The sequence below is a fragment of the Vanacampus margaritifer genome, chromosome 10 (genome assembly GCF_051991255.1).
Source record: "Vanacampus margaritifer isolate UIUO_Vmar chromosome 10, RoL_Vmar_1.0, whole genome shotgun sequence".
NCBI classification, from domain to species: domain Eukaryota; kingdom Metazoa; phylum Chordata; class Actinopteri; order Syngnathiformes; family Syngnathidae; genus Vanacampus; species Vanacampus margaritifer.
The window spans coordinates 11,282,977-11,310,810 of NC_135441.1; the positions used below are offsets into that span (position 1 = coordinate 11,282,977).

General features: G+C 38.6%; 3 protein-coding genes across 3 annotated transcripts; 2 read left to right on the top strand and 1 right to left on the bottom strand.

The window, feature by feature from the left end:
* Positions 1–284: 284 nt before the first annotated feature.
* On the bottom strand, positions 285–8,493 carry srpx2 (sushi-repeat containing protein X-linked 2). Its single transcript, XM_077578105.1, has 10 exons — positions 8,222–8,493; positions 7,499–7,576; positions 6,079–6,270; positions 5,684–5,860; positions 3,261–3,384; positions 3,063–3,184; positions 2,762–2,941; positions 1,636–1,769; positions 1,443–1,564; positions 285–995 (listed from the first exon to the last, which is right to left on the bottom strand). Exons 1-10 carry the CDS (start codon positions 8,271–8,273, stop codon positions 812–814), a joined length of 1,365 nt encoding a protein of 454 aa, XP_077434231.1. The 5' UTR covers positions 8,274–8,493; the 3' UTR covers positions 285–811.
* A 782-nt stretch (positions 8,494–9,275) lies between these two features.
* tspan6 (tetraspanin 6) lies at positions 9,276–19,133 on the top strand. The gene is made up of 8 exons (XM_077578462.1): positions 9,276–9,467; positions 12,313–12,501; positions 12,595–12,669; positions 12,752–12,847; positions 14,404–14,559; positions 17,734–17,817; positions 18,437–18,526; positions 18,607–19,133. The coding sequence occupies exons 1-7, from the start codon at positions 9,381–9,383 to the stop codon at positions 18,503–18,505; spliced, it is 756 nt and encodes a 251-aa protein (XP_077434588.1). The 5' UTR covers positions 9,276–9,380; the 3' UTR covers positions 18,506–18,526; positions 18,607–19,133.
* A 1,939-nt stretch (positions 19,134–21,072) lies between these two features.
* On the top strand, positions 21,073–22,517 carry mid1ip1l (MID1 interacting protein 1, like). The gene is made up of 2 exons (XM_077578784.1): positions 21,073–21,240; positions 21,390–22,517. Exon 2 carries the CDS (start codon positions 21,444–21,446, stop codon positions 21,972–21,974), a length of 531 nt encoding a protein of 176 aa, XP_077434910.1. The 5' UTR covers positions 21,073–21,240; positions 21,390–21,443; the 3' UTR covers positions 21,975–22,517.
* Positions 22,518–27,834: the final 5,317 nt, after the last annotated feature.

The following is a 27,834-nucleotide window of genomic DNA, read 5'->3' on the forward strand; positions in this document are numbered from 1 at the left end:
GTATCCCTTTAAAATTACTTGAGTAGAAAGCAGTCATCTTAATTACTTGAATAAAAGTACCCAATGAAGATGACTTGTGCTAAGTGAAATGGTAAACTTTTTTTTTTTTTTGCAAACGCATGAATGTGAACTAGAGGAAAATATCAAATGGCAATGTGCAAATTCTGATATTGCCCAACAACATAACTTTTAACGAAACAAATGTATCAAATAACAAATTGAGGCAAGTTCTGCCAAAAGAAATTGACAAACATGTGTTCTAATAAAACTGCATCAGGCAGAGATTAAATAACTGTTTTCACCAGTTTTCATGAAATTTTATTACTTTGAAAAAGCCTCTGATACTTGTGTGTTCATGTGACTGTGTTAGTTGCTTGGTGAAACCGTCATGGTGGAAGTCTCTGACAAGGAAAAACTTGTGCAATAATGGTAAGAATAAAAGTAACGAGTGGAATATTAAATGTTAAAGTACTGTTTCTTCTTAACAAAAATAGAGTAAAAGCAAAAAAATATATATATATATACTGTATATGTTGCAACTATAAACTACTTTGACAAGTACAATTGCAATTTAGCACAGAAATTACTCTTAAGTGAATGTAACTGAAAAATAAAGTACCGGTATTGATGTGTTTTGTGCTCTATTTTGTGGCGATATAGAAAAAACTTTATCCTGGAAAGTTAGAAGTGTAACTTTCCTCCTGAGTCCATCCGGGCTGTCTCGGCCCTCATCATCATCATCATCATCATCATTAGATGACCCTGTGAGCTTGTCACTCTTCCGCTCTGTTCATTTGTATTTGTTTCTATTTTATGAATCGCAGAAGTCCCGGTGCAGCTCCAGCTTCTCCCTCTCCTCTTCATCTAGCAAGAAGCTGTCAATGTAGGAGAAGAGCTCCTCCGACGCTACGGGGTTAATGAAGCGTTCCCGATCCAGCCCGAGCTTGTCCACCAGCACCATGCTAAAGTATTGCTGGGAGATTCGGAATGTGAGCCTGGGGGGGGGAAATCGTTAAAATCCAGTTAAGATCTCTTATTAGGTGGTAGTATGCACTGAGTCAGAAGTGGGATTGGTGTGTATGAGTGTGTGTGTGTGTGTGTGTTTCGGGGGGGATTCAATGAAAGCATTTTCCAGTCTGGAAAATTGAGCCGTGCTTTCACACAAATTGGACTGCCTGCTGGAAAATCGACTGTATACATTTGCCTGTACTTAGATGAATGAGTGTCTGTCTGGTGTGATTCTGTTCATACTTGGTGCTCTGTTAATCAAATTTGCATTGTCACTTTTTTTTCATAATAATCTTCTCTTACTATCTTAAAATCTCATCAGTCACAGCATGTGAGTGACTAAATGATGTACGACAGTGAGTGTGAGTGACGTGTATCCATGTTACTAAAGTTTCTTGTGTGTCCATGAAAACAACGGATAATCCATTCGATACCTCAATTCTTCGACAACTAGCGAGGTCAAGTTGTTCTCCTTGATGCGTCCCGTCTCATGAGGCGGCGAGCCAAGCAGCTCGATAAGCGTCACGTGGCGCAGTTGTAATCCGCAGTCGGCTTTCTGGGGGCGGGACAAAAGCAGAGAGATCGTTGACCGCTGTCGTGTCGCGACGCCTATCAAGTTGTCCTCACTTGCATCATGACGTTTTGCAGTTGGTAATCCGGGTCGGCAATGTCGGGTGTAGACAGGATGAGAAGTCGCCGCTTCTGGAAAAGCTGACGCAGCAGAGCCGATGCTGTTTTCACGTTGGACTCGATCTCCATGGCTATAATAACACACAAGATCACTGTCACTTACGGGGGACGCGTTTTTGCCATCTTATTTAATGGGTAGTTTACTCGTAATGACCCAAGACTGTGTAATTGAGGTATGACTTCTGTTTAAGTAGAGGCCACTATAAAGGCCTGACCAATTTGGATTTTTTAAGGGCGTTGATGATTCTGATATTTCGCAGATTTTTTTTACTCTCTTAATACTAAAAACAAAGATATGAATTACAGGTAAAACATTTGACTGTTTTGTAATACCTTCCTTTAAAATCCCTCTGTTGTAAGATACAAAAAAAAAAACAGCGTTAACTGGTCTCTTTACATTCAGGCCAAGGATCAGGGTTGGGCAACTGATTCTGATTTTGATAAACATTCAATATATTTTTTCCAATGAAAAATGAGGAGTAAATTGGAGTTTAAAAAAAAATCCAATTATTATTTTTTTCATATTTATTTATTCTTATTTTTACATTAAATATTCTCTAATTGAATTAATGATTTAGATATTTTTTTATAAAGAATAATTAAATAGTCAAAAAATGTCTGAGTCCAAATCTTTTACATTTTTAATACATTAATTACATTAATTACATTACATTAATAACATTAATTACAATTTTTAAACATAATTTATCGCATGACTTCACCAGTTAACTCACGATTAATCACAAATTTTATATCTGTTCTAACACAAAAAAAATTCTAGGTTTGCATACTTTTGTTAACAAAAGTGGGAACAAATTTAAAACTAATAGAAATACTTAAAATGATTTTTTGACGTCTATAGCCATCAATGGCAGTTTTAATGTCGATTTGCTGTTCAGCAGCTTTGTGCTGTCCTTGAATGGTCATTTTTATGCACTGAAATAAAAAATCACAGTATGGGGTTGTTTTGTTGTTGAATTCAAAATGTTTGTTGTTGGGTTAGAATAGTGGATCTTTTATACATGCTATACTAATCCCACAAATGTATACTTGGTTTACTCACGAAGGCACTCCACAGGCCCGTCACTCCAGTTGCGGTCAAACTGGCAAACCCGACTAGATACGCCTCTGCGCTCGTACCCGCCATCACAGTGGTACTCGCACACGGCGCCGTAGTTGGTGACGTCGGAGGAGCAGGTGAGGGAGCCGTGCAAAGGCGGAGACAGGGCGGGGCATCTCTTCACTGTAAGAAAAAAACACGACAACTTGGTGATTCCTTGCCATTGATGTGATCCAATTATGACTTAATTTGAATAACGTATTTTTGTTTGTTTGGTTTGTTGTGATATTTCTCTCATGCTCACCTTCAACACGGACGATAAACTTGCAGGCGGCTCTGTTTCTGGCTTGATCGTACACTTTGTAGCGAATGATATTGGCTCCCTCCTTAAAGTCAGTGCCGGGCTGCTGGCCTACGAGGATCACACTACAAAGACAGCAAAGTTGAACTTGTCTTTCCATTTGAAACAGGAAAACGGTCCTTAAGTTCAACGGGGACTTACTCGAGTATTTTATCAGCTGTGTCCGTGGCAACTGGTGCATCCCAAGTCACTCTGGCAGTCAGTTGTCCAGGTTCTGCCATCTTGATTCTGGATAGCGGACACCTGATTTTTGGAGCTTCTGTATCTGAAATCAGTTGGAGATCCATAACACATTTGATGGAAAACTGAAATAAAACTCCCGCAATGTGGCCAGTGAAAAGGCATATATTTTCCTTGCATTTAACAGGGGAAGTGAATTTATTTATTCTTTATTTAGTTCAGACAATAGTCTTGGAGCCCACTTTTAGAAACACTGCTTCAATGAAACATGAAGACTGAGTGACCGCAGCTTTGGATTCCATTAGTAGCGTGGGAGGAAATATGTTTATTTTGGTTAAAGTCAGCCCCTTGAGAGCTGAGCTTGTGAAAACAGAAACACATCGCAGTTGCACTGCAGATTCAAGCTTGTGAATGTAATGAAATTACGCATCACTATCACATTCAGTGTTACTGACTTCTAGACAGTGTATTTTTTTGTTATCAGTACTTTAAGGTATATATATATATATATTTCTGATAATGTCATTTTTTTACCATTTCACTTTACCAAGTCAACCTAAAAAAATTCTTTACAATAACACGTTCTGTTTTCTGAAGCTGAGCCATAATTGGTTGTTACCTGAGTCATGAGCAACTGTGATGTCATTTTCAGTCGACGGCAAAAATGCCCGCCCATATTCCACAAATGCAGTATTTAGGTGCATGGTAAAACGACCAATATGGTTGTTTATTGTTGGAGGACTTGTTGTTGTGTTTAGACTAGTTTGAGCATATACAACATATTATTGTAAAATAACACCCCCCACCCCCCAAAAAAAATCTTGACATATGAGTTAAGCAGCAAAATCCAGCAGTTTTTAATCAGTATCGGAAGGCAGCCATTTTGCCACTTGCTGTCAAGTGAAAATTACATCACAGTTACTCAGGCCTCAGATAACAACCAATCACAGCTCAGCTTCAGAAAACAGGTGAGCTGTGATTGGTCGTTGCCTAAACCCTGAACAACTGTGATGTCATCTTGTCTAAAAATGGCTGAATTTTGCTTCATAACTCATTTTCCACATCCATCAATGTAATATTAATCAGAATGTCATGTTTAGACTAGTGAGGTCACATATTGTCAAGTAATGTTTAAGATTGACTTCTTTAAGATGACACGTCGGTCTGGTTTAATCACCTTTTGTTACAAGTAACTTCACAGTTTTCTAGCTAGAGCCTTCACCTTCTTGATTTGACCACACGCGACTAACATAACTGGTGCTCTTGGACAAGGGTGGGCACACTCGGTCCTCGAGGGCCGGAGCTGACAGCAATCTCTGCATAAGCCTGATAACGATCCTGTTGATTGGAATCAGCTGCGTTGGAGCAGGGAAACATCCAAAACCTGCAGGACTCCGACCCTCGAGGACCCAGTTTGCCCACTACTGTTCTAGGACCACCCTGGTTGGTCAACTGTTCCTCGGGTAAGATTTAAAAAAAAAATTTGGAATGCGTAATCAGATCTCAAAAAAAATGTAACTGCATTCCATTACAGTTACAGGAAAAAACTATGTAATCAGATTACAGGTATTGATGGGGATTACTTCGAGGGATTACAGTTACGATGAGAGAGAGTGCGAAAGAGGGTGAGAGAGAGATAGTGTGCACGCCCACGCGAGTGGGACCGTTGCTACATGTCAGGGAAGTGAGATAAAAGTTCATTTTGGGATAAAAATTAATTGTCACACATTGTCATCCTCATTGGATATCTATCTATCTATCTATCTATCTATATCTATCTATCTATCTATCAAACTGTGAGGTGTGGTTGCTCTCAGTGACAGTTCGAAAACAGCATATGGCCTTCAATCAATCAATCAATTGCCTACATGCTTTTTAATTATGCAAGGATTTTTCTATTTGTAGGCTGCCCGGGTCCCTATCACCCACAAATAGCAGGGGCACATTGTATAAAATATATATTGTGGTGATATTTATTTGTACTCAATATTACTCAATATTGGAGTAATCCAAAAGTAATCCAGTTACATTACTTTAATATTATGGTATTTGGATTACGTTACAAACTACATTTTATAGCAGGTAACTTGTAACTGTAATAGATTACATTTTAAAAGTAGCCCTCCCAACCCTCTTCATAACTCAACATCTACAGTAGACCTTCCTTGTCTACTGTATATATAGCAACACCAAGATTACCTAAAGTTAGGATCAATATATCAGTGATTTGCAATAGTGTGAAAAACTCATGTTATTTGTAATAAAGATTGATTTGTTAGCAATCTGTGGTCTTTGTTTTTTGTTTAAAAAGTATCTTTTATCTATACCTCTACTTAATTAAGCACAGCGTGTGATGGTTTGCCAACTCTTCTTCTGAAGAGTACCTGAACAAATGGGCTGCGCCCCGCTCCATGTCCCCCCGTGCTGACACGTCCGGGAGTGCTCCCCCTCGATGCGATGGCCAGGGGTGCAGGTGAAGTCGCACCTGGAGTCCACCACGAAGCCCTGTGTGCATGTGTATCTGCCATGCGGAATGAGGGGCAACACGCTGCATCGCATCTCTGCGGAAATTATGAAGAATCATCTTATTCTGATGGAATTATTGCATCCATGTTAGACGCAGTGTGTTGATGTTTTATGATCTTCTCCATTTTAAGAGCTTTGCCACAATTTTTTGGCATCTATAGGGAATTATGATGCCTTTTTATGGCAGGGCATCAACGTATCCCACGCAATTTCACAGAAATGGAAATATTTTTTAATAGCAATTTACACTCACTGCGGCAGACAGCGGTCCCCGACCAGCGGCGGTTGCCGAGACACTGGATGGAGTTTTGGCCAATCAGGCGGTAGCCTCGGTCGCAGCTCATGTTGCAGCGGGTGCCTTGGGTGGTCCGGTACGCTCGGCCATGGGGGGAGTGGCAGGTCAGCTCCCCGTTGACGAGGCGTGGAGCGTGACACCAGTGAAGTTCTAATGGAGGAGAGAAGCCATTTGTAATGTGTGTGTGTGTGTACATGCTAACATGTAGAACATTTTATTTCCATATTAACTCATTCACTTTCATTGACGGCTATAGATGTCAAAATTTTATTTTGACTATTTCAATTAGTTTAACATTGTTTTCACTTTTGTTAACAAGACTATGAAAACCTAGGAAAAAATTGTTATTGTACATTTATAACAGATATAAAATTTGTGATTAATCGTGAGTTAACTATTGAAGTCATGCGATTAATTACAATTAAAACGTGACGTGATTTTAAAAAAAGATTACTAAAAATTAGGGGTGTCAGTCGATTACATTTTTTAATTGTAATTAATCGCATAGATTCACTAGTTAACTTACAATTCATCATAAATTTGATATCTTTAATAAATGTACAATAAAAAAATCTAGGTTTTCATACTCTTGTTAACAAAAGTGGGAAAAAATGTTAAACTAATAGAAATTGTACAAATGAATTTTTGACGTCTATAGCCGTCAATGGCAGTGAATGAGTTAATGTGATGATCACTTTTTAGTTTTGTTTTGTTTTTTTCATAAGAAAATGTGAACTTTGTACACCGTGTAAATGTTTCTGATACTATTGTATTCACTCAAAAACGTAATAAACAAAGTTGGAAAATAATAATAATAATAAAATAAAATTACAGAAAGAATGTTGGATGATGTTTGTTCAAACTACAAATCACAGTGGTAACAGAAAAAATAAGTTGGACACTTAAATATTGTATAATATATATATTTTTTTTTTCTCAGTTTATTCTTGAAAATACAGTTTATTATTGTAGATCACTTTATATGTTTATGACGTTCATGATTGATTGCTTAACGAAATGCATGCAATTAATGTTAGTATAATTTCAGCTGTGTGATTATATAGTTATAATGCCTTAAAATCAGAAAAGTTCATGATTACATTTTTGGACAAGACCGGAAATTTCTGGAGGTTGCCATTTTTTTATGCAGTTATTGATGCAAATACACATTTACAATGAAGACAAACATTATTCTAAATTGTATTAGTAGTATATTGTTATAGCCTACTTGTGTGTTACAATGATTACCTTACAATAAGCACATTCTGTTTTGTTAGTGTATTATAGTTCTTGTATAATGTGATTGTGATTCTTAGAGATAAGTGTGTCTGTGTGTGTGGCCCATGTGAATGTATGCATGCATTTTTTCCATACATACTGGTGTAGTCTAGGCGAAGCTCTTCTTCATCCTCGGCAACGTCCTCGTAGCCGCCATCCTCTGTGGTCCCAAACACAGCTGGAACATGGAAAACAGAAAGACATGGAAAAAAAGCCTCGAACAAACAGCTAATTTGAAGTGGGTAGAAATGTTCCCAGGGCCAATGTTCTTTGACAGAAAGACTTTTGTTACTGTTAGGCTCATATTGATGATTCTCGGCCACACAAGCTTCCTTTGGCAAAAGCTTGATGACATTTCAGCATTCGCACATATGGAAATGCTATCAGTGAAGAAAATGCATATCCTTTAGATGAATATTCCCTATTTTGACACATAAGGAGCAGTCCAATATTCCATTCAGCACTTTACTGATTCATCAGTGTGATTTTCTAGGAATTATGTTTAAGCGATCATTTGAAAATGTAAACTGGCAGAAATGTATAGAAATCGAAAAGACAAATTAAAGACATTCTAATGACTGTAGTACATACACTGCTGCCAATGAAAAACATGTCTTTACTTTCATTGCTCCTGATATGCGGGGAATCCCAAATGTTGTCTTCCTGAAGTGAGAGCGGGGTCTTAAAATATGAACCACATCTGTATTTAATGCAGATGTTATTACTAAAGAGTAGACTGCCTAGATATTGGACTGACTTGATCTGAGAGAGACCACACAGACACACAAGTAAACTTATCATGATAAAAGCTTTGCTGACTCACCTGTAAAAGATAGAAAGAACAAAAAGAGAACCGGGGTACGGGTTAGGGTCATAGTCAAACCTCTGGTCGGGAAAAAGGATGACACTGCTGGGAGGGGGAAAATCGCGCGCAGCTTCTCGTTGACGTCCCAAGTTGGATTCCCTACAATGTCACACTCCTCAAAACCTTGACAAATGACACTAAAAGTACTTTTAAAAAGCCTCACTGGTGGGTCTCCTGTGGGAAATACGTAGCTTTTTTGTCTTGTCAGGAGCGCTCAGCCCTCCTCGTTACTTCAGTGGCGTGTACAAATCCACCGGAGGGCGCTGTTGAATATTGCCACTCAATGACGTTGTTGCGCTCCAAAAAAAAGTGATATATTTCTTCAAATATTAATAAGTGTGATTTTCTGCGTCGTTTTGTTTCAAACATTTAATAAATTATTTTATTCATTTAAGTCGAGTGATAATCTGACGGTGTATGCACATGAACTAGCGAGCACCCAGGGAGTTTGTGTACCTTCAGAATAAAATACCCAACAAATTGCTCGTTCGTGTTTGTTGCATCGTTTTAATTTTGTTGAATTTATTTCTAAATGTAAGAAATTTCAAGCAACTTTCTTGATGCAATGCATGAGTAAAAATTGCGTGTGCAAATAAATTTCCCATTGAGGCTCGTTGTTAACTTTATTTTGAAAGCAACGTCGGAGAGAAAGGTTGAGAGACGGTGGCTGACGTGACACTGCCCAGGTGTAAAAAGATTTATTTTGCGACTTGGCAACGAACCAGTTTTTTTTATTATTTTTTTTTTTCCACCTTCGGCATAAAACACTAACTTAGAGAATCAGTGTTTCGGTTAAATTAATTTGTCTGAATTTATTTCCGAGTTTTATTTTCTAGCTGACTATAATTATATGGCAAATTATAATTGCGTTCATCAAATTTGCCAAAATTTGCAACACTATTTTATTGTGAAGAAACAAGTTTAGACACAATGGCTAACTAGATATCGCTAAACTGTTTCTCCCTCGGGAAAAGTAAATCTGGCCAGTGACGTCACTTCCTCTCGAGTTTGCCTGGGACGTAAACCCCCCCTACCAACTTTTTTCTTCTCCGGGGGCTGCTTTGAACTCAGCTGCTTTGTTTCTTTTAACTTCACAGGCGAACGAAAGAAGCCGAACATGTCACCGCCGTCACGTCGGCTTCAAACGAAGCCGGTCATCACCTGCCTGAAGACTTTCCTCATCTCCTACAGTCTCATTTTCTGGGTGAGTTGCGACCGTGTCGATGTGGAGGAAGGGGTGGGGGTTAGGAGTCAGGACAACAAGCTAACAGATACAATAGGCTACAAACAGGCTAATAAGCGTTATTTAAAAACAACAACAAGGACGTTTCTCATTGTAAAGTTATGAAATGTAGTAAAGTTTTACATAATGCCAGTCCAAAAACTCGAGGGACTTTGTTGCCGTTATTTGTGAGCACAGACGCCGGCAAAAAAAAAAAAAAAATCCACTCAGACAAATATGGTCTCCCAGGAGGGGAAGCGAACCCACGCCAAACCTGCATCAAAGGTAGGTGACGGTTACACTCCGCCACCTGGAGCCCGCGGTCGACGGTTAATTAAAGAGAAGACTTAAACGTCATGACGTCACTTGTTACGCGCACGTTACAAGTTCTGTACCATAGCAAGTTTTTTAAATTACTTTCCTTAGGTCCAAAAGCAAAAGAAACTAACGTTTATAATGGTCTCAAAAGTAGAAAATCTAAGGCAAACACACACACACACAAACAATTCACACGCACACACACAAAAACACTGGCACTGATTGTTTTAGCCACAACGTTCCTTTTCTTGTTTTTTTTGTTTTTGTTTTTATATATCTACTATCTTCAAAGGATTGTTCACTCAGATATTATCACGAAACGATATGAGTATCTGAAGGGTTTTCTTCGAGTCACAGACAGGGCAGAACAATAAATCAACAAATCAAATCAACGTTGCAATGTAGATTAATGAAATTTTAAAATCGTGAAGGCTGCAATTCGATTGATTGATCTGTAGGCTTTTAAAATATATATATATATGTATTCTATATTTGCGGCCATGCTGGAGCCGGTCCCAGCTCTCTTTGGGCAAGAGGCAGAGTACATCCTGAACCAATGGACAAAAATTGGGCAAACAACCATTCACATCTACGGACAATTTGGTGTTCAATTAACCTACCATATATATATATAAAGAACCTCTATCTGGTTTTTGATTAACACTTGGGCCTACTATGCAACTGCATTTTAATGTTGGAGTTGGAGAGCAAAGTATTTTTCGACATGGTACTCAGTAAAAAGTTCACAAACCACCTAGATCAAGTACCGGTACAAATCAAGTAAACAGAGTCGAAAATAACACAGAAGTCATTCTAAAGACAGTCCACAACCTATATGTCTTGTTGATAATAAAGAAATGCTCCTATTTTTCTCACTTTATTCAATTGTAATAAAATTTCCAGTCCAACATTAAAAATACATTTAAGTCAAGGGTTATACTGACATCACAAAGTTAGACAAGTCAATAAAACTTTATAGATTTTAGTTCACTGCTTACATATACATTATCTTACTCCCTGTTCCTTTTCCAAAAACAAATTAAGTAAACAATCAACATATTGATGTCAAAGTCCACTCCATTAGAGTTAGGGGGTGCATTAAATCTCAAGATAGCGCATAACCTGTATGTCATGCTATTCATAATTGATTTATTGTTTTCAGTCCAACAATAAGGGTTCCAATGACTGACTTCACAAGCTGAAAAGTTAAAAAATAGAGAAAAAACAATTTCAAATTTAAGATTTGTCCATTGATCCGAGTACGTGATGTCATTACTTCCGCTTATGTTGCATTCAATCCTTTATTAACAAATGAAAAGAACATGTTCACACTCATTTAAGTCTTCTATAATTATTCCAAAAATACATGAAAATATTGACATTAGTGGCAGAAAGCTTAGAAGCAATTGAAGGGAAACTGTTTTTCTGACACTTGAACGTAAAAGCAAAACTAACCGCTGATATCAGTCATAATGTTCTGTGCTCTTCCTGAATATGGCGCTGTAACTCACACCAAAGATAACAATTAGTTGTTGCTGCTGCAGGTTTTATCTTTGTACACTGTATAACAGCCATCTGCAGCCAACACAAAGTTCACTCTAATGCGTTTATCTGGCCTTGATATGGCCGCTGGAGCCAGTAGTGTGCAACCCCCCCACCCCTCAGGGAAGTGACTTGTTGACAATTAAAGGCAACGATAACACAGCAGCCTTAAACTGAGACGGACGCATATAGTTGAAAATTAATCAGTTTGCCTTCACTGTTATTTAAAAAAAAAAAAAATGTTTTTTTTAAAGAAGTGATGTTTACTTGAAAAAAAACTAGGTTTTTTTTCACTCAGAAATTCTAAGTACATTTTACAAGGAGAGTTTTGAGTTCATTTTGCCAGTTATAAAAATAAAATTAAGAAAAAAAGCTACTCAAGGGTTGAGGAACGAAGCCACAATCTTCAGGTTGAGAGACAGCAACTCATGCAGTGTGTATATTGATGGTGTCAGGCAGAATCCTTGTACCTCCAAGGGACCAGTTTTGGTCTCATTTTGGACACAGCAGCAATGCAGTATAGTGGCAAACAGCATGAGTGGCATGGCTCAGGTGGTAGAGTGCCCCAAGCTGATTGATATATATATATATATATATATATATATATATATATATATATATATATATATATATATTAAGTTACTTATAATTGTGAAAAACTTTACTAATTTTTTCAAGTAAATATTATTCTGACACTGATACTGTATGTTAAGGTAAGCATGGGTGAAAACACTCTGTTAGCCGAATGCAAACAGCCGAATGCAAACACTCTACAAAATATATGAACTCCACAAATAAATTCCTAGATGTAATGTCATTATCAAGTATCGGGTCTCGGTATCGGCAAGTACTCAAATGTAAGTATAGGTACTTGTACTCAATCTGTATAAAGTGGAATCAGCGCATAACTAGTATGTCATAATACGTCGTAACACGGTGACGCTGATTGGCTCCTGCTGTTCCTCAGTTCACAGGCATGATCCTGCTGGCGGTGGGCGTATGGGGGAAGGTCAACCTGGAGGCGTACATCGCACTGGCGTCCGACGAGACCACAAACGCACCGTACGTCCTCATCGGCACCGGCGCCGCCATCATCATATTCGGCCTTTTCGGCTGCTTCGCCACATGCCGCGGCAGCCCGTGGATGCTCAAATTGGTCAGCAGAGGGGGCCCAGAACTCCTAATCCAACGCCCACAATGCTTTTAATGTTCTACACAACCCTGTTTGATACGTTTTCTCTTTGGACAGTACGCCATGTTCTTGACTGTGGTCTTCCTGGCTGAGCTGGTGGCCGGAATATCTGGCTTCATCTTCAGGCACGAGGTGAGATACTGGTGGCCAAAGCACGACGTGAGGGATAAGGCAAGAATGTCATCCATTTTTTCCTGTGTTTTGACTTTTGCAGATAAAGGCAAAATTAGGCATCGCATACAAAAATGCAGTGAAGACCTACAACAGTACAGAGAGCAGCAGGACCGCAGTGGACGCCATCCAGAGGACTGTAAGCCGTAGTGCTAAATTCTTGAATCCGAAACTTAAAACTTGTTTTTTAAATTAATTTGTATCATTATAGTTCATTAGCCTTTATTACTAATCATTAATTATAAATAGTACTGGTAAAAAGTAGGAATGCACTGAAATGAATTTTTTTGTCCAAAACCGAAAAAGAGAAATGCTTGGCTGAAAACCGAAATGTCAATTTTTTTTTTTTTAAATTTGAATTATCATTGCATTTATTATAATTAATTAAAATTATAATATTATTATAAAATATTTAGGCCTATTTAGCACGGGCATTTTAACAAAGCACAATATAAATGCGTCCACACCACAGACATCACAGACATGTTGGCGAATGGTACATTAAACACCAAACGCGGGCTGAGCAACTGAGCATTTTCTGGCGGTGCAATTGCACTTTATAGTCAATGTACAGTACTTCGCACCGGCGGATGCGTGCGGTGCGGATGATGCATCTGTAGGCTATTTGGAGCGGGACACGGTGCCGCACACTTAAAATCGGTACATTCACATATTCACCAACGTTTAAAAATACATACATTTTTTCGCACCAGCCAATCAGCTTTAGGAACGGACTGCAAAGTCACACAAGGCATCCTGTACAGATCTGTATTCACCCGGAGGTGGTGGTAAGTGTTTACTTGTTTAAGACTGTTGATAGCAATAGTGCTAACATTAGCTAAAGTATTTAGCACGGCCACCAGAATGCAAGTAAAAAAGTGGAAGTGCTCGAGGGGCTCTCATTAAAGAAAAAAAGGAAGGCGCTGCAGGAGAAAGAGTGGCTCGCCTGTGGTGCAGTACTCGGCAGCGCTCTCTTTTTCGACATTGTTTACCAAGCGACCCTCTCCTTCTCCGGTGTGCACAATGAAGCTGCCGGGACTCACAAACGGACACAAGGCACAAGACGGACACACACTCCCGTGTTTGGTGTTTAATTCAAACAGACACTTGCTTGCAGTGTTTTTTTAATTTCTTTATTTGTTTTATTTATTTTTATCTTTTTGCTTGCGTCACCACAACATCCTCTTTCGGCCATATTCTTTCGGCTTGAATTTTATTTCGGCCAAATGCCGAAAATGCATATTTTTGCCATTTTTCAGTGGCCGAATATTCAGTGCATCACTAGTAAAAATGCATATGAATTATTTTTTTATTAGTATTTCACATGCACAATTTCACTATTTTGTATTTTGATCATAATTAAATGAATTATATTTGGGCTGGGGGGGAAAAGCCATATAATTCAATCACAAAAATAGGTTGACAACATTTTAGCTTCACTGGCATGTTGCAGCATCCACACGGTCATTTCAAACGCATGTGTAATGCATTCCAGTGTAAAAGTTCCTCATGACTAGTAAATGTTAAATACTCCCATTTCATTGATCCTGTTGTTCTTACACAGATGTTAAAGTGCACTATTGAGGCCTTTTAAACACCAGCAGTTAAGTACTGTAAATGCCCCTGGCCACTGTTTGCACAGATACAGTACTTTGAAATGACAGTAACTAGTCAAATGTATTTGTTCACATGCAGTTGCAATGCTGCGGCGTGAAAAACTACACGGATTGGGCCGACACGGACTACTTCAAAGACCAGGGCATCCCCGCCAGTTGCTGCAAAGTCAACACCAAGTGCCCCCCGGAGACCCTGAAGGATCTGGACAAGGCTCAGAATGAAGTGTACAACACCGTGAGTTTCCACTTCCACTAGATTGTGTCGTCGTTTTTTTTTCCCATCAATATTTTTATTTGTATTTTAACATTTTCAACTGCACACGAACTTGCAGGATAACAGAACAACTTCTCAGACACAAAAGACAATTGTAGTAAAAAAGAAGAAGAAAGCGACATTGTACATTATTGACACAATAACCGAAATTTTCTCCTGATCACTCAAGTAGGTCAAGGCCTCCAGAAATCAGTTTTAGACTTCCTTTTCAACGTCCGTCAAGTCAGTGTGTTGGGCAAAGAGCATAAATGGTCTCCAAATCCTTTCAAACAAGTCCTTTTCCCCTTTTAGTAGATATGTGATGCGCTCCAGTGGAAGCGTTGCCAACATTTGTTTAGTCCACTGTTCAACTTTTGGCCTTTTGACAATCCTTTTTGCTTGTAATGCACACATATCCACGAAAATCTGCTCATCTATTGTAAACCTTATGTGTTTGGGGAAAAAAGCCTACAATTAGGAGTAAAAGTTCTGCTGGTTTTCACAACTTTCTTTATTTCCATCCATAATCTTTTAATTTCCCTACATTCCCAAACACAATGGAATAAAGTTCCCTTCTCTTCCCCTCACTTTATACAAGCGTCTGGAATATTTGGATTGTGTTGGTTCAATTTTACAGGAGTAATGTATACACGCATCAGCCATTTGTATTGTAACAATCTTAATCGAGAATTAATAGTTTGCTTATGTGCTTTTCTACAAACTGATTCCCATTCTTCCAATGACAAAATTAGTTCTAAATCTTTCTTCCAAGCTTCTAATTTCAAGATTGAGTTATCTGTAGAATAGGATAACAACAAATTGTAAAATCCTGAGATGGCTCCCTTTTTAAAATAATTTTTCCGAATCATTTCTTCCAGCTTTAAGATGGGAGGTTTTGTTAGATTGTTTTGCTTTGCTCCAATATAGCTTCAAAGTTGCAAATATTTGAAAAAGTATTTCCTCTTGTACATTATATTTAAACATAACCAAATGAAAAAATGATGTCATATAATCTAAGCCTGTTGGATATAAATCCTGAATTTTCTCCAATCCCTTTAGAGCCCATTGCTTAAACACAGCATCAGCCCTTCCAGGGCCAAAGTCCTGATTCACCCAAATATGGGTTAGCGGTGATAAAACACCCGCATCATACCATACCTTAACAATGTCTCTTAACTATTGGATTACTTGTTTTCTTAATCAAATTCTTTTCATGATCAGAAAAGAGTTGTGTCGTCGTTTTAGTCCAACAAGCGAAGGACTGAACATTGGAACACACTTTATAGACTGACTGCCGTGTAAAAAGACTTGACGCGCTCCCACCAGCCTGACGAACCGCACTCCATTCACTTCCTGTCAGTGTGCATTTTTATACGGTGGTGTCTCTTCCTCCTTTTTGTATACCGCTTGGCAGCATGACATCACATGTGAGCCGCCCAGCAGACTTTGAGCAAACGCTGGTGTGCACCCTTGACTGGTCGCCAGCCAATCTCAGGGCACTTGTAGGCAAACAGCAGGTGTTGGTCAGAACATTAGAATATCAAGGAGAAGTCCATTTATTTCAATCATTTCTTTCAAAAAGGGAAACTTGTGTTATGTTAGCTCACCACACACAAAGTGAAATATTTAAAGCCTTTTACTTACGCCTTTTACTTTTGTTCCAATTGTGATGATTAGGGCAGAAAGACACACAACAATGCACAAAATTTGAGTATTTGTCAGCTCTTTGTCAAGCTAGCAAAACAGTTGCAGCGATTTTCCTCATCCTTGAAATGGTATCAGTCTCTGTTGGATTCCGCTGTAGATTTCCATGGCTCAAGCCACTCCAGAAGCCAAAACAATGTCAGAAGTGTCTGTGCTGGGCAAAGGAGAAAAAGCCCAGCGGTCCCAAGTCCTCTTTTCAGATGAAAGTCAATTTTGCATTTCCTTTGGAAATCAAGGTCAAGCACAAAAGTCAAACTGCTTAAAGTCCAGTGTGACGTTTCCCCAGTCAGTACTGGTTTGGGGAGCCGTGACGTCATTTGCTGCTTTTGATTAAGTCCACAGTCAACGCAGTTGCTTACCGGGACATCTTCAATCACTACATGCTTCCTGCTGCCGTTGAGCTTTTTGGAGACGGTGATTTGATTTTCTAACGGGATTTGGCACTTAAAAACCAATACCTGCTTTAATAGCCATGGATTTAACATAATTTGGTTGGCTGACATTTGATGTATAGTCAAGACGAGGGAGCACAAACCCTGCAATTCAGACGATCTAAAGGACAATATCAAAGCAGATTGGGCTCAAATAAACCTGAATGTGCCAAAGGGTGATTATCTCCATGTCATACAGCCTTGATGCTGTAATTCATGTAAAAGGAGGCCCGACAAAGTACTGAGGGCAGATGACTTGAATACATTCTCAGAAGACAACATTTATGTTTGAGATCCTTTTTTGTTAGTCACGTGAAATATTCTAATTTTGTGAGACACGATCATCAAAATTGAAACAAAAAAGGCTTGACATTTTTCACTTTGTATGAGGTCAACTAATGTAACATGCAATTTCACTTATGAAGCAATTTATTTAAATAAATGGATTTTCCTCAATATTCTAATTTTCGGAACAATGCCTGTATGGACTTTTTTTTTTTTTTTTATCTTTCAGTCTTCAACAAACCAAAATGATTCAAACCATGAACCAGAATTATGAGGCAGACCTATGAACCCATTAGTCTTCCGTTCTGTCCTGTATTGCATTATTTACAAAAAGAAACCATTATTGTTAACTTTACTCTCCACTGCAGTTTGTGTATTTGATGTTTTGATTTCCTCTGCAGCCAAAGTAAACTACGGGGTGGGCTATAAGTTTCCATAGGTGTGGTTTTAATGTTCATTTTCATGTTGGAGTAGTGGATTAGAATGGCCACCTCACAGTTCTGTGGATCGGGTTCGATTGTGCCCTCCGGCCCTCTCTCCCTGCTTAAGTGGGTATTTTTCCGGGTCTTCGGGCTCCCTCCCACAGTCCAAAAACATTTATGTTAGGTTCTTTGTAAATCGTCTATTGGTGTGAATGTGAGCAAGAATAGTAACTTGTCTGTACGTGCAGGACAAGTCAGTTCAGGGTGTAATAGAAATTCCAGCGAGCATTGTTTTTGTTTTGTTTTGCATGCAGGGTTGCTTCTCACTGGTGACTGACGTGATGGAGTCCAACCTGGGCATCATTGCTGGGATCTCCTTCGGAATTGCCTTCTTCCAGGTACATGCTAATGATAGGTTGCAACACCAAGCAAAATGAGTGCAGTGATACTTTGACGCATAAGATAGCCTTTACGAGTTGTAAGCCAAAATTGAGTTACAGGTCAACTTCAAGTATGCCACTGCTTGAGTGAAGTAGAAAGAATAATAGTGAACAGTTAAGGTACTGTAATGCCCACAGATGTGGGAAAGGAGAGCCACAGTACTTGCAGCCCTTTATTGAACAGGACAGTCAAACACAAATAAGTGTAAATTCTTGAAAGAAGCCACTCCGACTCCGGCTCCTGGTGTCATTCACTAGGCCACGCCCCTTACGTATAACATATCCATACTGCAGTACATACAGTAATTATACTTTATTTAAACCCGTTTATTTCATTACTTAATCTTAAACTATGCTGTAATATAGTGCTTTTTTTTCCAATAACACGTAACAAAAAAATTGTTTTTGTGAGGCTGTACAGATTAATGCCGTTGTAATTAATTCCAACGAGGACAAATTAAACTCATAAGTCAAGGGACTTGGCTTATGGTGAGAGGTACCTGTTGCAAAAAAAATAAAACACACACACACACTCACATTGATTGTGCATGTTTTCAATGTTTATTACTGTGCTCAGCTCATTGGGATATTCCTGGCCTGCTGCTTGTCTCGATACATAACCAACAACCAATACGAGATGGTGTAAGAGTGCTTCTGCCTCACGCAGGTAAAAAAGATCTCAATTACATCCAGTTTAAACAAATAAAATCCAAAATGTTTCAGCACTTTGTTTTTATGTCTTTCCAGGTGACTTGTGTTTCTCTCCCAACCTTAATGACTGACGCTCTTGTGATTTTTAAACTTTTTATAGAGTGAGAAACCAAACTCGCTGCTTCTTTTTTTTTTTATCCGCTCGCACAACACGGCAGAGGAGCAGAAGGGAATATTGCAAAGGGAGTAATAAAGTGTAGTTTGATCCAAACATTTCAACTTATTTCTTGTTTACTTAGAAAAAAAGAATGCATGTTAAGCCTAGACATCATTGTGTCAATGTTATCGCGTTATTTTGTGCTCAAGCATTGTGTCTACGTTTCTTGTCTTTAAAAAGTTCCATTGCCTTATTTTGTAATTTTGATTCAATGTGTATAGGTAAGATGACAAACTGACAAGGGGTTGTGCGTGAGGTTATTTATGAGGGTGATGGCGTATGTTAAGTGCCAACTACAATAACCCACATTTTCATATCAAAGTCATCAGTGTTTATTGCTTTTTCTCTGTGGATGCATGTAAAATAATTGAAGGGAAAAAAACGAATAAAAGGTGAATTCACATAACTTGTGTGTCCTAAACATCTTTACTTATACAGATCCCAAAGTGGATAAGTCTCAAAATGTGTGTACAACATATACACATCTTTTCTGAAGCGATGATGCGGTTGTCCCAGATCTCATGTGACCGTGTACAAACACCGGCAATATTAAGAACAAAGGTGGGAGTCGCATGTTGCATTCATGCTGCAGAAACTACTGAGCATGAAGCATTTTGCAGCAAAATCTCCACACAAAAGCCTTTTCCCCTCACTTGGCATATTCACCACCATTACTGTGCTCTTGTTAATATGGCATGGCTGTTTTATTCTGTTTTTGGTGACTTTCCATGGCAGCGATAGAGCGCTACATAGGCCTGAAATACTTGTATGTAGTACTACAGTGTTGCAGCATTTGAACATGGGTGTGTATACTTTATCTCCACTCTATGTCCACACACACACACACACACAATGTATGCAACTTATTTGAGCATTTACATGGTTAATAACTTGGAGTTAATTAAATAGAAATGCTCAATTGTGGATGCACAAGAATAAAATTATATTGTTTCTCTTTAAGGCAGAATAACAATCCTATACTTATTTTCTCCCTTGTATATATCTGCATGGGTGGATCAAAATTACCCTGGTATCAATTACAATGATACATTTAATTATTGTTGAATTGTAAACTTCTATTGTTAAGATATGAGGGATGTTATCAACTTAACTTGTGGTACAAATACTGGAATTGGATGGGTTCCCACACAAAAGCTGTATCAAAATGGCTGCCTTTGCAAATGTTTAGTAGTAACAAATTGTTACATTAACATATGAACAATATCATGAAATTTGAGCACTTATCTTTTGAAAAGGCAAATATTTTCAATACAACTTTTGTGTCGTCAAATGTAGTGTCTGGTGACTTTTGGTATCGAGTTGAGCATTTGAAGATAATATATATACATATATATATATATATACATACATATATATATACATACATGATATCAGATCCTATCTTTTAGCATTATTATTATTATTCTCTCACAGGCCATAAAGTGAGGTACAATTGAATGGGTTCCAACATGTACAAGACCCGTATTTATTTATTTATTTATTTTTAGTTTATTGTATTACCATTGGTACGGCTGTTTTTATTGTATGTATTCAAGTTTAGAGGTGAGCAGATTCTGATACGGTACAGTACTTGGGGGGGGGGGGGGGGGGGGGGGGAATTGTGTTCTATGGAGATTTAATTGCAAAAAATATTGTACGATGCCTCTGCAATTAGTACTTTAGCATTCTTAGATTTAAAAATTCTTCTCATATTTTAAATTTTGACTTCGGAAATGTTTTGCTATTTTTTCCGGAGTCTGATACGTTTGATGACGTCGTAACTCATCGTCACGTTAGAAAGTCACCTGTGCCCCCACACTAATGGGTGCTACACTGTATTGTAAGAAAAACGTCTTATACTTTGTTATAAGAACGTTTATTAATTAGTAATATGAGAAATTGAGAACATTTAAGTTGAACTTTTGTACGGGACGACTCTTTGAAACGTTAAAACGATGAGCGACCGAACAAACACTGGGTGGCGCTAGCGGCCCATAAAAGTAGACATTAGCTATAACGTTAAAAGCCATACTGGGCATCTATTATCTGTGGGCACACTGTGTGACAAAGAGGCCTTTTATATCCATAGCACGAATAATCCCCAAAAACGAAAAAAGACGTCGTGTGTGTAGACGCCGGTGTTAGCTTTGTTGTTCAATGTTCAAAGATGCTGACGGCTAATTGTGCGTATTAAATACGTTTTGATTGACACGAGTGTGGGTGACTCACGATTGGCTCAAACTGGATCATACGCTCTTAAGGTCCGCCTATATCTGGTCCGCCGGCCAATGGGATCACCGCAAATTTACGGATGGGCAGGATTTGGCTGTCAGCACTGCAACCCGCCGGCTGTGAGGTATATAAACGGATTCAGCCGTTTGTTAGACGAGGAAATTCTTACGTTTCCTTCACGGCGGGTGGTTACCGGAACCCCCCCCCCCCCCAAAAGACTTGGATATTTTGCTACCAGTGGCCCCAATTTAATTATTTCATCAAGCTACTTCAAAATTCAGGTAAGTCCTATTTTCCGGATCGAATAATTCATCCTAGTTTGTTTGATGCAGGAAGTCAAGGTCATGCTACTGAAAGGGATTAATTTATGACAGTTTAGTGCATGACCGGTTGAGAGCACATAATCTGATCCATGTTGTACACCTTTCAGCTCAAGCCTCAACGCCACCTGCCAGCCACACTGTAAGTAACCAAGCCTTCAGCCATGATGCAGATCAGCAGCGACTCGGCCACCAACAAGCACTCCCTCATTAACGTCATGCACCGCTTCATCGCGGCGGCCAACAACATGGACGAGACCATCATGGTGCCGAGCCTGCTGCGAGACATGCCCCTGGAGGAGCAAGCGGCCAGCCAGACGGAAGCCAACAACAATAATAACAACCTCCATGACGACGACGACGACGACGACGTGCAATGTCCCAGCAAGCAGCAGAGAGACATGTACGAGCACTACCTGCTCCTCAAATCCATCAAGAACGACATGGAGTGGGGTCTGCTTAAGCGAGAGATGAGCAGCGGCGCCAGCTTCCTGGAGATGGCCGTCAAGCAGGAGGAGCAGCAACAGAAGCCCATCACGGGGGCGCTTCCCCTGGACGACAACTCCGACCTGGAGCGACAATTTCACTTTCATCTACGTGGACTCTTTGGGGTTCTGTCCAAGCTCACCATGCAGGCGGACCACCTCACCAACAGATACAAGCGAGAAATCGGAGGCGGAAACTTCATGAGATAGAAAGCTTTTCGCCGTCCGCCGCCTCCTCCTCCCTCGGGACTGCTTGACGTGATGGGATGTGTCACGGGAATTCTCTTCGCAACGGAGTGGGGCCGTCAGCACTCCATGTCCTCTCCGTCTCCACCCTTCCGACATAAACCAGTGACGCCTAATGCACGTCAAAATTTTGAGTGCTTGGTGGAGGTTTAACTGTCCTGAATCCTGATGAAGCACAGCAGCTTATGAATTTGTGTGTGTTGTGCGCGTGTGAATAAAAAAAAAGAAAGTTTGACCGTAGGAGAAATTGGAATGCTGGTTATTCTGTGCCTCCTCACCCCCCCCCTTTTTTTTTAAATTTAAAATACTATTTTAATGCTGAGCTTGAAGGGCTTTCTTCACTTCAGTGTTCTCGTAACTTGGCGTGCCTTGACTGTTTTGGCCCTGTTCATTCGCATCACGTTGTCTAACTGCTCAAATGTATCGACGAGGTCTTACGGCTCATCTTATTTGTCCTCAAATTTTATTTTATATTGTGTAGTTGAATAAATAAATAATTGGAACCTTTCTATGGCTTGTTTTTCCTTTCTCAACACATACGCCATTACATGAAATTGCATAAATGTTCAAACGTGCATGTTGAGGTTTTTTTTTTTTTTTTTTTTATAACAGTAAGTTGCTGTATCTAACAAGTTTAAAAAAAAAACATTTGCAATTTGTTTTTGAATCTCAACTTTTGTGTGCTGCATTATAATATAAACAAAGTGCATTTTTATTTTCCTATATTAAAGCACATTTTCAATGCACGATCAGTACAAGAATATGAGTACTAAGTATAATTTTGGGAACATTCAGACTCTGTACACTACTGAATTTTAATGTCGGCCATAATGACGACTTGAATGGCAAGTTGGTGTAAGAAGTTCGCCAGTTTGCATTAGACGATCTAACAAGTTGTGTAAAGTGCTTACAAGGTGTCTTATGTGGGGCAGGTATAGCAGCTTCATCTGGGATTTACAGAGGATTTACAGGCAGGAAAGGATGCCTCTTAATTTAGCATGCTGATTTAACACGACTGGCTAGTTGCCTTGGAAGCGGGGGGATCTTGAACTCATTAGGTTCGGTACACCTAACCAATGTTGAGCTCAATTTCAAAGTCAGTCAGTTTAAACATACAGTTCAGCGAAACAAGTTTGCCTTCTCATCCCCCCCCCCCCACACACACACATGCACTTTAACTCATTCACTGCCATTGACGGCTATAAACGTCAAAAATGTATTTGAACTATTTCTATTTAACATTTTTTCCACTTTTGTTAAAAGTATGAAAACCCAGATTTTTTTATTGTACATTTAGAACAAATATAACATTTGTGATAAATCGTGAGTTAGCTATTGAAGTCAAGTGATTAATTAATATTTAAAATTTTAATTGCGATTTTAAAAAACAAAAGAAAAAAATATTTAAAATGAGGGGCATCAGGTGATTAAAATTTGTAATCGTGATTAATCGCATTACTTCTGTAGTTAACTCACAATTAATCACAAATGTTATATATGTTCTAAATGTACAATAAAAGCAATTGTAGGTTTTCATTCACGAGTTGACAAAAGTGGGGGAAAACGAATAGAAATAGTTCAAATGAATTTTTGACGTCTTTAGCCGTCATTGGCAGTGAATGAGTTAATGTGGAATGATCATCAAACAAATGTAAGTATCAAAGACAACCTACTGTGATTTTGCTTAGAGGAAAAAAATATGTAAAGCTGTCTTTCCCTCTAAACGTATAAACTGGTTGGGTCACCCTGAGCAGCAACTGAAATAAAGTATTTTCCATAACTAGCAACAAGTCTTTCACATCTCTATTGACTCATTTGGGCTCACTCTTACTTGCAGTATTGCAGTAATTTACCGGCAGTGGAGGGTTTTCGAGCAAAAATGGCTTTTTAAGCTCATGTTACAACATTTCAGTTGGTTTCAAGACTGGACTTTAACTATAGGCCACTCCAAAACCTTTATTTTTTTATTTTTTAGTAAGTCGTCCCAAGTCGTGATGAGCAAAACAGCCCCAGGCACTGACACTTCCACGAGCATGTTTGACTGTTGGTATGATGTTCTTTTTTCCTGAAATGCTCTTCCATTTACGCCAGATGTAGTCTTGTCACTCCATAGAATATTCCCCAAAAAGTCTTAGGAGCCATTCAGATGTTTTCTTTGCAAAAGTAAGAGCCTTTACATTTCTTTTGTTCAGTGGTATTCTGCTATGCATGTCATTTTTGACCAGTGTCCACCTGGATGAGTCGTCACTGTGCTCTTGGGGTAATTTACTGTATGTAGTTTTTGTAGTAATTTACTTGAGCCTAAAGCTTTAGAAATGGCCTTGTAACTCTTTCCGGACTGAAATATGTCAACTATTTCATTTCTCATCTGTTCTGGAATTTCTTTGGATTGTGGTATTGTATTGCACCTTTCTATGATCTTTTATCAGACAAGTACTGTTTGAGTGACTTTTGATTGAACAGGTCTGGAGGTAACCAGGCTTGGGTGTGGTCAGTAAAAATGAACTGAAAAATGTAATTAGCCACAGTTGATTTATGATTACACAAGGAAGTTTAATGAAATGTATAAAGTACTTTTTTAGACAGGGCCTTATAGCTTCCCTGAGTAATCACTGTCTACAAACTGTGTTTTGCGTTTACTTGGGTTGTCTTGTCTTTGTCTGATTTTGACATTTCACTGGAGTCACAATTTGGCAAATTTCATATATTTATTTTTTTATTTTTTAACTCATTCACTGCCATAAATTCATTTAAAATATATATATAAAATTAGGGGCGACAGGCAATTACATTTTTTAATTGTAATTAATTGTAAGACTTCACCAGCTAACTCATGATTAATCACTAATTGTATATCTGTTCTAAATGTACAATGAAAAAAAATCTAGGTTTTCATACTCTTGTTAACAAAAGTGGAAAAAATGTAAACTAATAGAAATTAGTTAAAATGAATTTTCGACGTTTATAGCCGTCAATGGCAGCGAATGAATTAAAAACAAAAAAAAAGAAGAAAAGATTATTAAGAATTTGGGGCGTCAGGTGATTAAAATTTTAATTGATTAATCGCATGAATTTACTAGTTAACTCACGATTAATCACAAAGGTTATATCTGTTCTAAATGTACAAAAAAAAATTCTAGCTTTTCATTCTTAACAAAACAGGGGAAAAAAAGTTAAAACTAATAGAAATAGTTCAAATGTATTTTTGACGTTTTTAGCCGTCAATGGCAGTGAATGAGTTAAAATCAATACTTTTGGTCAGTCCATACATGTGGGTATCATTTTTACCACACATGTGGGTGTTATTTTTGTTTGTTTGTTTACAAATTATTGACCAATCTAAAGTGTTGGAAATGGCTTGTACTCTGTTGATGCAATGTTAATGATAGTTGAACAAACGTGCAGTTTTGACGCCAGGGATTTGTTTGATGATCTTGGACATTAAAGTGGGGGAAACTATGCAAAAAAAAAACTTGTAAAGAGGGCATGGCAGTGCAGAATTGTATTTAACATTAGAGTACATCGTTTGTGGTTGGGAATATAAACTTGAATTAGTAAATGTCATCAATTTGTACAAATATACACAATAAAATAAAACAGTTGTTTTTAGTATTTTTTTTAAACTCATTCACTGCCATAAATTCACTATTAAAAAAAGATCATAACAAAATTAGGGGCAAGAGGCGATGACAATTTTTTATTGTAATTAATTGCATGACTTCACTAGTTAACTCACAATTAATCACAAATTTTATATCGGTTCTAAATGTACGATAATACAATTCTAGGTTTTCATACTCTTGTTAACAAAAGTGGTGATTTTTTTTTTTTAAATGAAATGTTTATAGCCGTCAATGGCAGTGAATGAATAAAAAAAGAAAAGTGTAAAGAAAAAATTTAGGGCGTCAGGTAATTAAAGTTTTTAATCGTAATTAATCGTAATTAATCGCATGAATCGCGATTAATCACAAATTTCATATCTGTTCTAAATGTACCCCCCCCAAAAAAATCTATTTTTTCATACTCTTGTTAACAAAGTGAAAAAAAAAAGCTAAAATAATGAATTTTTGACGTTTATAGCCGTCAATGGCAGTGAATGAGTTAATATGAATTGTCCTCAGTGAAGTCTGATCTTCTAAGGGTAACAGTAAATTTGGATTGAAACTGTTATCAATAATGCATATAAACAATGTCTACCTGAATTTGCTGTCATTTCTGACACTTGGACAGCTCAATTACAGAAATTAGGTCAAATTGACATTATTGATTTGGCACATTACCGCGCTTCCTGACAAACAAATGTAACGTGAGAATGTTTGCAGCTGTGTAAGGTAACCAACAAAACAGTCCTCTGACTCCATCAGCAGTATTATCTTTTTCAAGGCAAAATTGTTTTGATCTCATTAGCGTGTTACAAATTTATCTTTACTGTTATGGCTAATGTCTGTACTTAAAAATATATATATATATATTACTTTGATGCTTTCATATTTGAACTGTGGCCTTTTATGCAAATAGAACTCATTTCAGAGCACCAAGTCGAATATTCATCTCTAAGTTCTTTCCCCGCCGTGACAGAACAATCTTACTGTCATAAAGACGGAATGCATTCTCGTGTCGGCGCTGATAACGCTTTAATATGGTGCTGCAATAAATTAGTTTCTAAATGGTGTGCATGTGGAGGCATAAACATAACCTTTAGTACCTCTTAAGTCAACCTGACATTTGGTAGTTGCGAATCACTGATGCCTTTGTTTCCCCTGCGCGCCCAACAATAAAATAATGACACGTTAAATTGATCAAATACAAAGTATGGCGTTTGAATTGCCTTTACGGGCCGAGACCCTCCCTTAGCAACAGCTTCACCACAAACAGCCAATCCGCTTGCACAAGGCTGCCCCCCCCCCACCCCCCCTCCTAAAGGGCGACAATGACGGCTGTCTGATGAAGGGCATCCAGGAAGTGAGGACGAACGAACACGTCTGCTGCCTTTTTGACCTGCCCTGCTTTATTGCAGTGAACTTGCACCAACAGTTTTTCTCCGTCTGGCGCGGACAAATTGCAGCTTGGCCCCTTTGTTGTGGTTAACTGGGTCAACAAGACTAGGGACAGCTAGTAGCTAGCAGTGCCCAAGAAAAGAGATGCAAATGTGATGTACTTTAGCTTTGGCAAGCCATGTTGCGCTATTACTGTCGTTTTCCAGTTGTTGGCGCCGCGCCAATCATTAGCTTGTTATAACATCACTCATTTCCTGAGAATGCACATCAATCCTCTTGCATGCCCAGACAAAACGGGCCTCCGAGTAGCGTGACACCGTTTCTCTTGTGCACGAGGCTCCCATGCTCACGTCTTGAGAAAGCCCCCCGAGCGAACGTTAGCAGCCAATCGGGACCAGAGACTTGTTTCCTAACGTCTCTTCAGCAACACTCAGACTGGACATTGCAATGACCCTGTTGTAATGTCTTTGGGTTAAATGTGTAATGGAGTTGCATGATTGCACGCTTGGCAGACAATTTGACTGTCTGCTGCACCGTCAGTGATGTTTTAAAATAAAAAATAAAAAATAGTGGGGATCTGATTCTAGTCTCTGCCCAATGGCAAGCTACCAAACCACGCAGATGGCAAAAATCCATGCGATGTGTAACAAAGTTACACAACTGCAATAAAATGGTAGCCGATCCAGCAGACGCGGCAATTTAGATCACCTGAATTGCTCTGAAGATTTGTCCTTGCCACGGTGTTTGTCTGATGGCTTGCAGTACGTGTTAATGTGCATGACCATCCATCCTAGCTATCTCTACCCCCCCCCCCCCGCCTCCCATTC